Consider the following 14,610-nt stretch of genomic DNA (forward strand, 5'->3'; position numbering starts at 1 on the left):
GGCGTTCTTGGCGGAGATGTCCGAATTATCAGGCATGTCCAAAAAAATTGGTCGTTGACTGTAGGCAACTTGGACCACTGTGCTGGGTGTGCCGTCTTGCCGAGTAGACAGCTTAGGTCAGTGCGAGGTTATATGCCGGCTCTTGGTCAACCTCCCAGAATGGATGTACGACTGTGACACTGGGGTATGAAGCCTTGAATGTTTCGGTGTGTAGTACTTCTCTGTGCATACACCTCTCAACATTCCAACCACCGTGGTGGCGCAGTGGCTGCAGTGGTGTGCTGCTAAGCCCGAAGGCGCTGGATTGAATCTCAGCTGCGGTGGTTGCATTTCGATGGGGGCAAAATGCAAAAATGCCCATGCGAGGTGCGTTGGGTGCGCGTTAAGGAAACCCAGGTGGTCAAAATTAATCCAGAGTCCCTCACCGTGGCGTGCCTCGTAACTAAATAGTGGTTTTGGCACAGAAAAACCCAGAATTAAATTAAATTATCAACATTCCTCTCTCGACGAGCATCCTACGACGCCTACGACCTTGTGACGTCGACTGCTAACAGCTGCAGGTCTTGATGGCCATGGACATGGCTGTGCTTGTCTCGGCCACAACCTCGCTAACTCAAACAAGGTTTGCATCACTTCGAGCATTGCATTGAATCTACCTGTTGCTTCTACCTCACAAAAGCCACTTCAAACCTTGATTTGAGGGAGTTTAGAAATTTCTTATCAGCACGACTTCACATAGATCAGTGGGTTCATTGTGATGAATGAGTAAGGCAGTGTGCAGGGGAGTTGTGGTCAACCGATGAGGGGTGCATTGTAGGACAACTGCTCACTTTTGGAACAATAAATTGGAGATAACTGACCATTAACATATTTTCGCATGAACAATATAGGTCGCGCATACAAAGGTACGCTTGTACAGTGGGACATACTTGAACTTATATCCTTGAATGCTACTTTCCTGTTAGTCGTGGGCGAACTGTGATGCAGCCTATTCAAACACACTTGAAACACAGAAACGCTTTCGTCAGACAACCCCTGGGCCAATTGGAATGAACTTAGTTGCACTTGAGAGAGAGAAAGCTAAATTCTAATGACTACAGAAAGTGAAATATTTATTTAGAGCTTGGGTTGTTTTTCAAGAATTGCTCAAAATCTGCAAGTTTCAAAAAGATTGAACCTCGAAGTTTGCAAATCCACAACTCCACCAAAAACAGATACAGTCGACTCTCGCTATAACGGACCCGACCAAAATATATAGCCCGACCAAATATATATATAATATATAATTCGACCAAAAAAGATCCGTTTTATCCGAAGTGCTTAATGTCCGAAACTTTCGTTGCGATGTCTAACAACCTTATTTCGAAGAGTGAGCGGTGAACGTCCAAAGAAAAAAAAAAAAGAAAGTTGCTGTTTTGCTCGAAATGCGAAGCATCGATTGCGAGAGATAGTTAAGCAAGATAAGCGCGGCGGCAACAGAGCGAATTCACCTTCGTGCTGTCTCGCTTCAACGTGAACTAAGCATTGAAAGCAGTGTGCGTGTAAAGCTACCGGCACTGGGCGTACTTTGTCCACATTGCTTTCAAGATTCGGCAGTCGAGTCGATCGTCGGCCGACCCTCGCAAGTCAGTTGTTAGCCTGTGTCGGCACGGCAAAAATATGTTTTATATACCGGATTCTGAAAAAAAAAAAAAAACTTGCCACTAATTCTGCCCTCTGTAGCCGATAGTCTGTTGTAGCGCAGTCCGTTAAAAGCGAACTTTGTTGCAATAATAAAATAGGTAGAACAAACTAACGTTGAAATGTGGTCCACGATACCTGTAAGTCCATTGTACGCGGGTCCGTTTTAGTGAGCGTGGACTGTATCACAGTTCTGTGAACTGCATCTCTGAGCGTCGAAAGCAGACAATTTTGATTTAATTTAGAGCTTACGTGAATTCGTTACATTGTTTATAAGGGTTTTGCAAAAGTCCTTCTCGTAAATTAGTGGTATATATTTCATAGTGGTGTATAATACATAAATTTTGTCCACTTTCTGGAATTTTTATTGCTGAGTTACAGTGATGTAAAGGCGATAGTCTCATTTTCTTAAATTTTGTGATTTCCGCTTAAGAAATCAGCTTCCTACAGTCATTAGATTTTAACTTTTTCTTTTGAATGGTACAAAACCTCAATCAAATTCGGTGCAGTGGTTCCAGAGAAAAACGATTTCCAGTTCCCGCGTATTCAGACAGGAGCCCTTAATCCAGAGCTTGGCTCTTTTTGTTTTGTAGAATGGTGTACCAGCATGGCTCAATTTGTGATGACATGAAATGCTTTAAAGACGTGTTTAAAGCACACAAACGTCTCTGGAAGCCTTGTAAGGCAAAGAATGATTGTTTGCCATTAAGAACCACTGTCCGCACTCTTTGGAACTTTGTAGGACAAGCTGTGCAAATTATAGTGCTCCTCTGCTTATGATATGCGAATTACTGCACACTACGAGCGCTCCGCATGTGGCTTTCTCACGCCGCCTGCACCGTACACAGGTTTCTCTGTAAGTGGTCTTCCCATTGATGTTCTTTTTCAGGTGGCATACGGGACGTCAATATCACTAGCCGTCGTCTAGCGTAAAAAATCGTACCCAGTAAAAGCACTGATGATGGTACAGCTACTGCCATCTATGTTGTGAAAGGAAAAGGAACGGTTTGACAGCCTCTCTTCTTCGTGAGCCATTCAGAAAGAAGCGAAATACCTGTGACGAGGGGAACTCGTTGTAAACCAAGTAGATGCAATCGCTTGTGACAAGCTGAGGTCGTCAAGAGCTCTTAAGGGGGGCGGGCATCTTAAAAAGCCAAAAATATTTGAAGAGATAGATTTTCGGAAACTGTGCCCAATCTCTGCTTTATCGAACAATTTAGCCGTAAACAATCTCAAAATGTTCAAAAAGAATTCTGTCAGCGCGGACAGTGGGAAAGGAGCCCAAAATTGCGTGGAAGCACCGGAGTTCATGGAGCCATCTCTCATCTTTACCATTGATGATCGCTGACATCTTGGTATCATTCAGAAGCTGAAAATTCTACCTTTTATGTCCTCGTTTCCCTGGGAATAGTGATGTTTTTTTTTTATTTGAACCCTTTCGAGGCCGAGCGTTGTTTTCCGAACTGCAGTAAAGTCACTTTCAGGCTAGCTAACACGTAAGCAGGCTTTAAATTCAAATTCTGTTTATTGGTGATGTGTTGCTAAACATTTCACAATATTTAAAGCTGAAATTAACACATAAATTTAGACTTGGGCAACATGGCCTCTTTGTCGCTGTCATTGTCCTCTTAATGAGAGTTCATAAAAGTTTTTGAATTTCTGCATCGATCAAAATATGTGCAGGCCTTTTGCGGCGGTTCACACATTAGAGAGTGAGAGATGCAAGCAGCACTGACAGTTGATAAGCTTTTTCACACCATATGTCATATAAAAAGGGTGGGGATCCCACGCATTGTGGGAAACTGTGTAAGCGAAGCTTTCTGTGATTGCTTTGATTGATGATAATTAGCGGTGGTGTTGACCGCGAGTGTTGAATTTCTTCAACATTTAGTCCAATACTAGAGTGGCGAGTTGATGTTAAAACGTTACCTTGCGTACACCACGGCTGTTTTGTCTGCGTAGTACACAGAACGCAAAGACAAATGTGTTTGCTTGAGGCACTGTTGTGCGCCATTGCTCATAACCTCTGAGAGGGTTGAGCATTGTCATTGCCTTAGATGGCACATCACATCGTGGCAGGAGTGCTAAACTTTAATTCAATTACGGGGCTGTAAGTGATAATACCACAATCTGATTAGGAGGCACACCTTAGTAGCGGACTCTAGATTAATTTTGACACCCTGGTATTCTTTAATGCGCACCTAACTATGTGTGCACGAGTGTTTTTGCATTTCGTTTCATTCCCATCGAAATTTGGCTGCCGCAGGCGGGATCGAACCCTTGATTTCGAGCTATTGGACAGCTGCAAAGATACGAAACGGCGAATCCAGAAGTGTTGATTTGACGTGCAACCGCTTCCGTAGTGTCGCCTAGACCCTTCGGTGATTTAATGCAGCTCTGCTTCTGCAAGGCTTGCATGAGTTGTCCTCTTGGCATGGTGCTTAGTTTTTTCAGAAATAGCAGAAATGTACCGTATCGTACCTTGGAACTTAAGCTTATCTAGTTTGTCCACAAGCACTGTCATGTCTGGTATATATTAGTGTTTCCTTGCCTTCTCACATAGCCTTTTTCCTATCGCCTCTTCCCCCTCCTTTTTTTGAACTGCGAGAGAAGCTTGGCAAGCCTGCTGTTCACTCGTTTCGCAGCTGCGTCTGCTCACCCATTCTCTGGCTCTCTACAATTATATCTATCTCCCCTCTTGACCTGCTCGTTAGCAGAAGGTTAAGTGCTGCAGTTTCTGCAATGCGCTTGTGGAGAGTGACAGATAATTAAAACTTTAAGAGGCTAACGTGACGATGCCCAGGGAGCTCCAGAGGGCATTGCACATGCGGTGTGACGGAAGGGTCCGAACGAGTTTCTCACCTTGCTTTTCCTCTCTGCCATGCTCCTCCCATTTATATAGCATGTGACATATGCGGCACTGCATGGGTTTGAGTATATTGAATAATAGATATTCGTTTCGGCAATAATTTTCACACACTTCTAATCGTGCATTTGCACACCCTTGCTTTTATCGTTATCAACATGTGTGTAGAGGAATGTGTCATCGAGAGTGTCACAATCTGTCGATTGCCTGATTGAGGCTTTTTCTCGATGAACCTTTGAGTACCTTAAACAATTTTTTTTTTCATTTTACTTCTTTTTCTGCATTGTTTTTGTGTTGGCACCGTGCCTGACATGTTAATTGCATTCCTCAGCTTGCATTGTCCAGAGCTGTCTTTACAAGTTGTATTACTTTGTTATTCAAACGGACTGCATTGCATTCTGTAAAACGCACTCCTGCTTGGGATACAGGCAGCAGTACCCAATAAATAATAATACTTCTGGGAGGATGCTGCTGCCTTTTGTTAGGCCTAACAATGCTAAAGTGAACAACTTGTTTCAAGGCTGGCAACGTGTCATTGTAATGCCGCATTGGAAAAGTTGGGTGGCACTGAATGAAAGTGGAATTTACATTTCATTAATGCGATGAGGCAGCATTGCTGGCCAATCTCCTCTGCACATGTGCATAGTGCTTTGAATGTTAATGGTGATTACGTATTTCAGATGTTGGTGAAGTATACAAAAAAAAGCCTTTAATAATCTTGACGAAGGGTTTTGCCTTAGATTTTCCTATACATATTACTGAGAGAACCAGTGTTGTCTACAGCAGCTGCAAGCATGGCGTTGCAGCTAGCATAGCAGTGATTGGTACAGTATACGTAGATTTGCCTAAAGTTCGTCCTAACTTCAAACAGCCCTGTGACTTTGCAAATCGGTCACTTTCACTAAAGTGTTGCATTATAAGTGCAAAAATTCGCAGAGGTTACGAATGCGAGCAAAGAAAATTGCCCTGCAGTGTTTTAAAACGTATGAGTGCTTGGCAATTTAGAAAGATAAATCGTAATAAGTAACGTCTCAAGAACATTTGAAGCCGCAAGCACATAGTTTAGACAAGTCCGTGTACTAACTGTTGTTGCCATGGTGGCGGAACAATTGCGGTGCTAGAGTTCATGCTAGTACTTCTCGTATGACGCTATATGGTCTGTGCCCTGTACGAAAAAAGAAACTTAGATCTCGTCAGAAAGGTGTGCAAGATATTATAGTTGTTATTATTAGAGTGCCAGTGACGGAAGGCAACACACAGAAAGGTGCGAAGATGCATATCACTTGTCAGCTAGTATATCTTGCTTGTAATATACACAGAAATTTATATGCTCTCGACTTTGTCTAGTGTTGCACGCACTCGCGACGCTGTTTCCATGTTCCATTTTTTTTTTCGTCTCCTCTGTTTCTCGCAGCAGTTCCAGAGGTTCCAGAAAGGCCCGCCGCCATTCTACGCCCGGCACCACAACAGGCAGCACTCGAACTATGGACCGCCCCGCCGGAAGCACCACTACAGCCGCACCCGATAGCGAAACTGCGGGAAGGAGGGCAACATGTGCGGTGCGATTTCAATCTAGACAAGCGAGGCCACGAGTGTGCCGACCTAGAAACAAAGAACTGCCGACAGCGTGGCTGACACTAATTCCCTTGTCAGCCCTTGCATCTCGACGCGGAACGCCTGCCTGTTTCAAGTGTGCAAGGACGTGTCGGAAGAAGGTGCGTTCAGCTGCGACAGGCGAGGTGTTTCGTTATCGTGACAAACTGTTCTTCTGCAGTGCTCTCGGAGCCTCTGTGACTCTGAGGCAACATCGCCGTCTGGAAAGTGCATTGACATCTGGGACATTCGTCGGAGCGTTGCCTCGCTATCAGCGGGGACGACTCGCAAGCGGGCTGGCTGGCTTGCCCATGACGGACTCGCCTGCTCGCGTTATTGGCAGCCGAGAAGTCTTCACGACGCAGGCGAGGACCGCTCGCTCGCTCGTCGTAGTGACAGGCCTTGACTTAAGTGTGGCGTTCCCACGACTGGGTGCGCTTACTTTCACGGCCAGCTTGTGTTTTTTTTTTTCCCTCTCGCGCTTGGTGATCGTCCAGACAACCTACTAGTTTTCCAAGCTGCAAAGTCCTTTTGTGGTCCAGTCGTCATCGTCGGCACGGTGTCGTGGCGCAAGTTAACGTGGCGTGAAAAAGGACAAGCTCTCTGCAAGCGCCGTCAACCGAGCGCTATCACAACTAGCCCTGGACACAAAGCCTTTTCGTCACAGTTTGAAGCGGACTCGTCCGTATGCCCCCATTTTTTTTTCCCGAGAAGCAGCAGTGGACGTACGTTGGGTAGATGTTACTTGGCAGCGGTGTGTTATTGTTTTAAGGAACTCTTTCCCTCTTTATTTTAATCCCCCCCCCCATGTTAATTTGTGCCTGTTCTCGCACGCACTGTTTCTGTTCCCATTTGCTTAGTTCGCTGAACATTCGACCTGCAAGGAAGTGACGTCCCCGGGGTGGTGAAATTTTTGTGGGAAGCTGTGCTTAAGGAATGTGGTCATGGTAGGAACTGTTTAATAAGGTTGGCTTGTGGGGAATGTGAAAAAAACAAAAAAAAAACATTGTTTCATTTTTTTTCTTCTTCCAAATGCTTGGATATAAAGTTTGTAGGAGCTACCTACACTGATGAACATTTACCTTTTATTTTTCCTCTTCCATGACGTTCATGGACAGTGCGCAAGATATTCAGATTCTTCACGCATTGCAGGTCACAGAAATGGGTGCCAGCACATTTTCACGGCATGCGTAAAATGTAATCGCGAGAGTTAAAGAGAAAAGAATGCTCGAAACGTTGCAGTTAGAAGAAATGCAGATTCGTTCACCTTACATCAATGGTAGTACTCTTTTTTTTTTTGGAAATGCCACTTTAAGTGTACATGTTGCTTCAGCGACCTGCATCGTAAAAAAGAAAAAAAATAAATCGCGGGCTTGCAGCGAATTTGTGTGCTTTCGTTCTTAAAGTAGAGTAGCAAGGCTGCATGTGGGGCCCAACTTTTTCTTTTCAACGCAAGGTCGTTTAAAATTTTCTGCTCACTTGGAACGCTCGAGTGACGTTTCGTTTTCCTGGCGAGCGCCGTTTTCTCCATGCGGGTGAATCGCGCATCTAACCACGTGACGTGCCGGTGCAAAAATGAAAACACAAAAACAAGTTCAATCAGCTGACGCGGACGCGATGATAAAGACGGCGCGAAAAGTTGTGCGCAGGTGTAAGCCTGCATACCGTCTCAAAAATCGGCGTACCGAAGAACGCCGGAGATGCCTCGGACGAACGGTAAGCATCGCCTGTCTTATTTCAAACTTGCGCGCCCTTGGAGCCGATGGGAGAACGAAAAAAACAACAAAGTAAGTAGCCAAGTCGCTGCCAGTCGTAGTGCTAGCGGTGCTAAGTCTAGCGTGTTGTTCGCGTCGTGCGACCCCAAACGTGCTGCCAAAGTGCGGCGTAGCTAGCGAAATTAATATTCCTCGGTCGATCGTAAACGTTACCGTCGAGGAGGAGCTTTTCAGCCGAAAACCGAAAGGGTGGCGTTGCCTTGGCGGTAGATATAAAAACGTTTGTACTGGTGCTCTTTCCACGGCACGGCTTTGAAAACAACCTCTCGCACAGGCCAACGTGACGGAGCACCTCCGCTCGCTTCCGCCACGGACTACGTTTTGTTTATAAAACTGCGTTTACGACTCGGACTACCCGGTTTGGCTCAACAAACGTCGTTTTAACCTCAGAATCGCTTGGCCAGAAAGTTTTGGTCGTTAGCGTGACGCTAAAATTGCGCTGAGACCACTTTTGGGCGCACTGCTGCGCGGATGAATACATAGTCCGGCCGAACTGCAAGTAATAAGCAGATGGTAGCCATTTTGGTTGTGAACAAAGATATTGGCAATCTTTTTTCGGGATTAAATTCTGTTTAAGTGCTCAGTCTGCAGTTAATTTCCATCACGCGTTACTATGCTCCAGCAACTCTCTTATGTGTATTCGTAGCCATGGCCGATCGAAGGAAACTCCAAGGTAAGAAAAAAACCTGTCAAAAATCTCGCTCGCGGTGCTTGTTGCCTGCTAGACCTGTCTGCTGCTCGGAACGGGTATCGTACACTGCTCCGCATTCAGGCGGGGGGCGCCGTTAAGCCTAAAGATGCCTTCCGATGGAAATCGACGGATTTAAAGCGATGTAGCGCGCCAAGAGCGCACGGATACGCTGCGGCAGGGGCCGGCAGATAGACGTTGCGAGGCGTGTGGCCGGTCGGACTACGCAGCGCCGAGCTGCGTCGGGAGCAGCAGCCGACCGTCCGCCAGCTCGGCCTCGGATAGCCCCCGGTCCGCAAGCCACCGATCAGGCTCCGACGATTTTTTTTCACTCGCCGTCTCTTGACAGTTTTTAGCGGCGACGAATTGTCGCGCACGGTGTAGACCCACGTTGTGCCGTGGAAAACAACTCGGGGCAAGTTTCGTTTGTGAGCTGCCAGTTTTTTACGCGATTCTTTAATTTTTTCTTCCCCCGAGCCTTCGTTGTATACTCTTGGGGCTTCTCGGCCGGGGGTTCGGCCCAAAACACGCGTCGCCTTCAAACGGGACGGTGTCGTACGCTCCGGTTGGTCCCGATATTTCTTTTGGAAACGCCGAAGACGCTGCCCTGGCCGTTTCAAGGAACGAGCAACTCGGCAAGGGACAGTCGGAGCCAGGCTTTTTCCCAGCGGTAACATGCAGAACCGTGAGAGCCCGATCTTTTGCATTTGTTTTGCCGTCGGTGATGCTGTGTGCGTGCGTGCGGCCGAGCGGCCAGGTGATGTGACGGTCGGAGAGTTTTGGAAGGGGGGGTTAGGCTGGCTTGGGAAAAAAGTCGTTTTCATGGCCTCGTGCTCGCCCCGTGTTGTGAACGAGTGGTGTTTCGATCTCTAAACTGAGGTCGGAAGGCACCGAAGGGCCGGGGAAAGCCAGTTTCGGCCTCGTAAGGCCCGTTTTTGGCAGTACCATAAGCCTAACTCGAGAGAGGCTGTTGGATGTCCCGCTTTCGAGTTGAGCCGCTCGTCAGCGTTGTCGTGTACTGCTCTATCGTCCGTTTCGAGGCCCAGTCGGACTCCTTGAAAAAAAAATTTTTGTTTGTTTCTTTGTCGGTAGATCTTGTCGTTGCGTTCCCTTGTTTTCTTTTAAAGCGTGGTCGCTGGCTTTGCCTCGGTAGCGCCCGACTGTAGTAGTTTGACACTGCGGTTGGGATAGTTGTCGAAACGTCCTTCGCCTGAGCTGCTTGTTCACTCGAGGTAGCTCTTTTGTGCACGCGGTCACTTCGTTGTCTTGACCTCTGAGCAACCCGACAATCGCACCCGCTGCTAGCTTCGCGACTAGTTTTTATTTCGATCTTCAGCTGATTAGCTAGCTCCTCAAGTTGCGATGATTTTTGGTGTGTTTACGATGACCCGTTCGGGCAGCTTATCGGAATGCGAGATACCCGCGTAGTGCAAGCACGAATATTTTTTTTCTATATATACGCTTGTTTGCTTCAATTTTCTTTTTGTGCACAAGCTAACGTCATTCTCGCTGAACGTTAGCTTGCTTTGCGTCATTTTTTGTGGTGTCCGCGGGGGCAAGCCTACTTTCATACGTATTGTCGAGTGTGACCCCCATTGCACTACGATTATGACTTCAACCCTTTGTTACCCATGAAGTTGTCGTCTGCAATTGTTGTGGCAGATTTGCTTTGTTGTAGCCAAACATCCCACATTGCAGGAAGAGAGCTTTTCAAGCTGGTGAATGTGTTTTCGCTTGCTTGTGTTCAATGTAGAAACAAATTGATGTGATCACACTTTTGCATGTGTATGTTTTGTTGGCTGCTTTGAAACCCTTGTGTGTTTGAGAACATTGTAGTTGCACAACCATTTGACTCTGTCTATGACCCACACATTAGGAGGGGCAGTTATGTGATCGCTGTGAGGCGCTATTCTTTTGATTGGTAGGGAAGTTATCACTTGCTTTGGTTTAGTAAACTTCAGTGGTGGTCTTTCACATGCGATAAAGTGTGTCAGCCTTTGGTTTGATGCTGTAGTTGAGGTTTTGCATCATCACGACATTGTGGCAGTACCGCACAAATTGATAGCGACAAATGCACTATTTGATTATGACAAAGTGCAGTGGCCAATTCCGTTGAGGGAACTTTTTTGGGGGTTGCTTCATATGTTACAAGCAGTCGAGTAGTTGTTCTCACTTGAAGCGCTCGAGAAGTTTTCTTGTTCTCGTCTTCATGTCTTTTGAAAGTGGATGTTTTACGGTTGTTGCAGTACAGGCAGGGATAAGCTCTACAACGTAAAACATTGCTATTCTGTGAAAACAAAGAGCAATGTGCTTTGCGAATGTGGGACATCTGCTTTTTCATGCAGCTGGGCTTGCAGGAAATCAGTGACATGCGTGAACTGCAGCCCGTTTTTAAACGAGCCCAGTTCGAGCACAAAGTGTCATAGGTGTTTTTCAGTGTTTACATTATGCAGCTGTTCCCAGTTCAGTCAGAATAGTTGCATGCGATCTTAGAGCTGGTCTTTTTGATCAGTCATTGTTGCATGCTTGAAGCCTGGGCGTTTCTAAGTACGATTTTTGTGCGCCAAGTTTGCGAGCTCACTCCACCTGCTATGTGATGACTGGATAAGTTTTGTTGAACTCCACTAGATGGATTCAAATTCTAGGAGGACTTGCTAGACGAAGGCTTTGAAGGAAACTATTGTAACAGGGGTGATGAATGTGGCAGCTTCCAAGCTACGTTAGTTTCGTTTGGATCCGCTTGTAGCCAGTGGCTGGCCTATTTGTCACAGTTGCTGTCCCCCCTATGTACGGAAAATGTGTGCACAACGTCGTGCTAGCTTTTGCAGAAGTGGGCCCTTTCACCAACTTGCACGCCTTCTGTTTTTGTAGACTGGATCAGTGCTGCCAAGTAAAAGTGTGATCATTACATCATAACCAAAGGCATCAAAATCTGTCGCTTGATTTACCGCACTTCTTTGAGCGATAGGATGAACTCTTATTTGTTACTCTTCTAATGTTTGGTTTCGCCAAGTTCCCTGCTTGCCAAGTTCCCAAGACTGTGGCTAGATTTTCTTTGAAGGAACACACACAGTTTTCATGTGGTCTTGCACTACATTCATAATTGCAATCTTGATAGTATGTTACTTCCGTCTGCAATGATGTTTTGTCATGTTAAAAAGAGTCACGTGAACACTAAATGGCAGCAAGATGTTTCATTGCACATATGGCGTTTGAGAGCAGTTTCAGATGTTCGGCACTTCATTTCTTTATTTTTCTTCGATGTGATCATTTTTACTGCATCCTTGTACGCTTGGTTCAGCACATTCGGTTCTTATTTTTCAACAATTCAACTTGCCTATTTCGTTTCTGGCAGGCCCAATACAGGTTCCATATCTTTTTTCCGATGTTCTGTATCAGTCAATGCAGTGTCTTAGATAGTTAATAGTTTTTAAAAAGCAAGTCACGACAGCAACCATTGCAGATGTGAATACCGCGCAAACAGTTGTGATGGTTCAATGCTCCCAGTAAGCCATCCAACTGAGCAAACTGAGCAACACAAAAGCTAGGGAGCAAACCCATATGCCATTCCTTTTAAGGGCAGGCCATAAATGTCAGTGACTCGCACAAAGTAGTTACGTGGTACCTGCTATGACTACCGCTATCAAGCTTGTTCTGGGACCTATCGCAGGGCAATGGTTTCATCCACATACCTGTGGACAAAGCTTTAAAATGTACTAAGGCAATCTTTTACGCGCAGGAAGTGCCTGTATAGCTCTGTGCCGTGGGGCACCTCTATAAGCATATCCCAATACAAATGTACTCCAATGCATATTCCATTGACTGACGTGAAATTGAACAATTACACCCTCCTGTCCTGCATGAACTGAGGCTGCATGTTTGATTCCCAGTCCTGCTGGCCACAATTGGACAGGGATGAAATGCAAAAAAAAAAGACACGCTAGTGTATTTGTATTTAGGTGCACACCAGAAGAACCCCACGTGGTGCAGATTAATGTGGAGTCCCCCACACTACAGCATGCCTCATATTAGATTGCGGTGTTGGAATGAAAATCCCAGAATTAAATTTCATTATTGAACTAGATTCACCTTGCAGCTGTAAATTTTTCTAATCCTGTGGTTTTGATTTAGACCTCTGCCACCCTTTAAAGGAATATTAGTGGTTTATGGGACTAGATGCCTAACGTTGTTTATTCCATCGCTTGTTGCGTGGTCCTTAACTTAATCTCAAACTCCTTTGTTAAGCCCAGAGTCACTGCCTCGTATGTTACTACTGGTGGAATTCAAAGATTGTACAATTTACTTTTCAAGAATAGCGGTAAGCTGCCATTCATGATTTGATAAGGCCTGCCATATGTGCTCCAGCTCACTTTTATTCTTCCTTAAATTTTCCTCTCATGATCAGGATTCCCTGTAAATAATTAGCCCAAATAAACATACTTTTGCATCGTCATACCTGACTTTATTGTTACATGACGTCAGCAAATTTTGCTCTGTGCCACAGCATCATGTCAATGGAGCCACCAGGCCGAGCATTTCAAAATGAGCCTAGTATCATATTAGGATATCTTTGAAGTGTTTACGAACCTTCATATTCGCCAAGTGTCATCCTCTTCAGTGTGAGAAGCTTGTGGTAGAGTTAATATGGCTTTGAAAGCGTATGCCAGTACCCCTTTATGTTTCGTTCCGAAGCTATCATAGCTACTTGAGTGCCACTGTTTATATTAAAAAGGCCTAATTAATGGGCCTGAGGGGCTCACAAGGAGGATTAAAATGGAAGCTAAAGAGGATGCAGCGGGAAGGATGGAGGTAGAGGAAATAATGAAGTGCTAGTATGTTGACCATTGTTGCTGTAGGGGCAGCACACTTAGGCACGTGGACACACACACTGCTTGTTTTTGTGTTTGTTTGTGTGTCTAGAAGTGTGCTGCTTCTGCAAAAATAAGCCTAAAGCCTGGAAGATAGAAAGCAGTGTACATAAGAGGTATGTGGAACAATATTAAAGGGGGGAGAGGTTGCTTGCACATTCTCTGGTCTGGTTTAAGGTAATAGGAAAAATGAATGTGGCCTACTCCTTACAGGTTTGAAACAAAGTACACTGAACTGCGATTGTATTGGCGAATTCGTACTGCTGATATCTGCAAGTGGAGAAAGATTTAAAGGGACAATAAAGTGAAAAATGATTTCTTCTGCATCAGTAAATTACCGTTCTACGACACCAGAAACACCACTCTTACAACGATAAGATGTTTGGTAAGGCAGAAAAAGCGCAAGAACAAAATACAGGTGGCGACACCTACTTAAGTTCCCGCACCTGGGGGCTGTGACGTCTTGGATTTTGATGGCATCTTCTAAGGCCTACTAATTGTATATAGCGGTACAGATTGGCTACATTGTGTTCTAAAGGAACCAAATATCAAACATGGCAAGTTTCGGGAACTTTTATGCGAAGCATATTACGAGAGCTCAACCCAGCTCCTCAGGCGCGGCGGTGTCGCCTTGAAACCACGTGACACCGTGACGTCACGACAGAGGAGAAGTGGCTTTGGCTCAACTCTTGCAAGACAGGCTGGGTGGGAATCGAACCAGGGTCTCCGGAGTGTGGGACGGAGACGCTACCACTGAGCCATGAGTACGATGCTTCAAAGCGGTACAAAAGCGCCTCTAGTGAATGCGGTGTTGCCTTAGAAACGAGCTGTTTCTAAGGCGTGCGTCTCTTGCTCAGGCGCACATTTCGTTGCCGCGCCGAACGCTGCTTTGCTCGACGCTCACCGCGTCCAATGCGGGGCGCGTAGTCGCTGCCCTGTAGCCCATTGTCTTACGCCCCTTGGCGGGTCGACGGGAACGCTGTCGCGTTCCACTCTTGAAGGCGAAGCAGTAATGCATGAGTTGTTTCTTCGTCTAGCCGAACCAAATATAGCCAAGCAACAGCAGTTCACCAGGCTAAACAGTGGTTCAACAACTAAAATAAAGGCTAGTATGCTTCGCATCCTGGGCTTAACCATACC

The 14,610-nt window shown here is 45.7% G+C and overlaps 2 protein-coding genes across 12 annotated transcripts in view; both read left to right on the forward strand.

Moving 5' to 3' along the window:
• The window catches only part of LOC139049047 (uncharacterized), a 35,286-nt gene extending 27,764 nt beyond the window's left edge, over window positions 1-7,522 (forward strand). For 2 of the 4 annotated variants that reach the window (XM_070524162.1, XM_070524164.1), the window contains one exon: window positions 5,961-7,522. In XM_070524162.1, coding sequence (XP_070380263.1) covers window positions 5,961-6,074 — 114 coding nt within the window. In that variant the 3' untranslated portion in view covers window positions 6,075-7,522. The remainder of the gene's footprint in view (window positions 1-5,960) is intronic. The other 2 variants (XR_011508080.1, XM_070524163.1) reach the window with 2 other exon arrangements.
• Window positions 7,523-7,727: 205 nt separating this feature from the next.
• Not3 (CCR4-associated factor Not3) overlaps window positions 7,728-14,610 on the forward strand; it is a 50,641-nt gene continuing 43,758 nt past the window's right edge. For 2 of the 8 annotated variants that reach the window (XM_070524172.1, XM_070524167.1), the window contains exon 1: window positions 8,017-8,587. In XM_070524172.1, the coding sequence (XP_070380273.1) occupies window positions 8,563-8,587 (25 nt within the window). In that variant the 5' untranslated portion in view covers window positions 8,017-8,562. Of the gene's footprint in view, window positions 7,856-7,886; window positions 7,927-8,016; window positions 8,588-8,664; window positions 9,288-14,610 lie in introns of those variants that run through there. The other 6 variants (XM_070524169.1, XM_070524171.1, XM_070524168.1 and 3 more) reach the window with 5 other exon arrangements.

The sequence above is a fragment of the Dermacentor albipictus genome, chromosome 8 (genome assembly GCF_038994185.2).
Source record: "Dermacentor albipictus isolate Rhodes 1998 colony chromosome 8, USDA_Dalb.pri_finalv2, whole genome shotgun sequence".
Lineage (NCBI taxonomy): Eukaryota > Metazoa > Arthropoda > Arachnida > Ixodida > Ixodidae > Dermacentor > Dermacentor albipictus.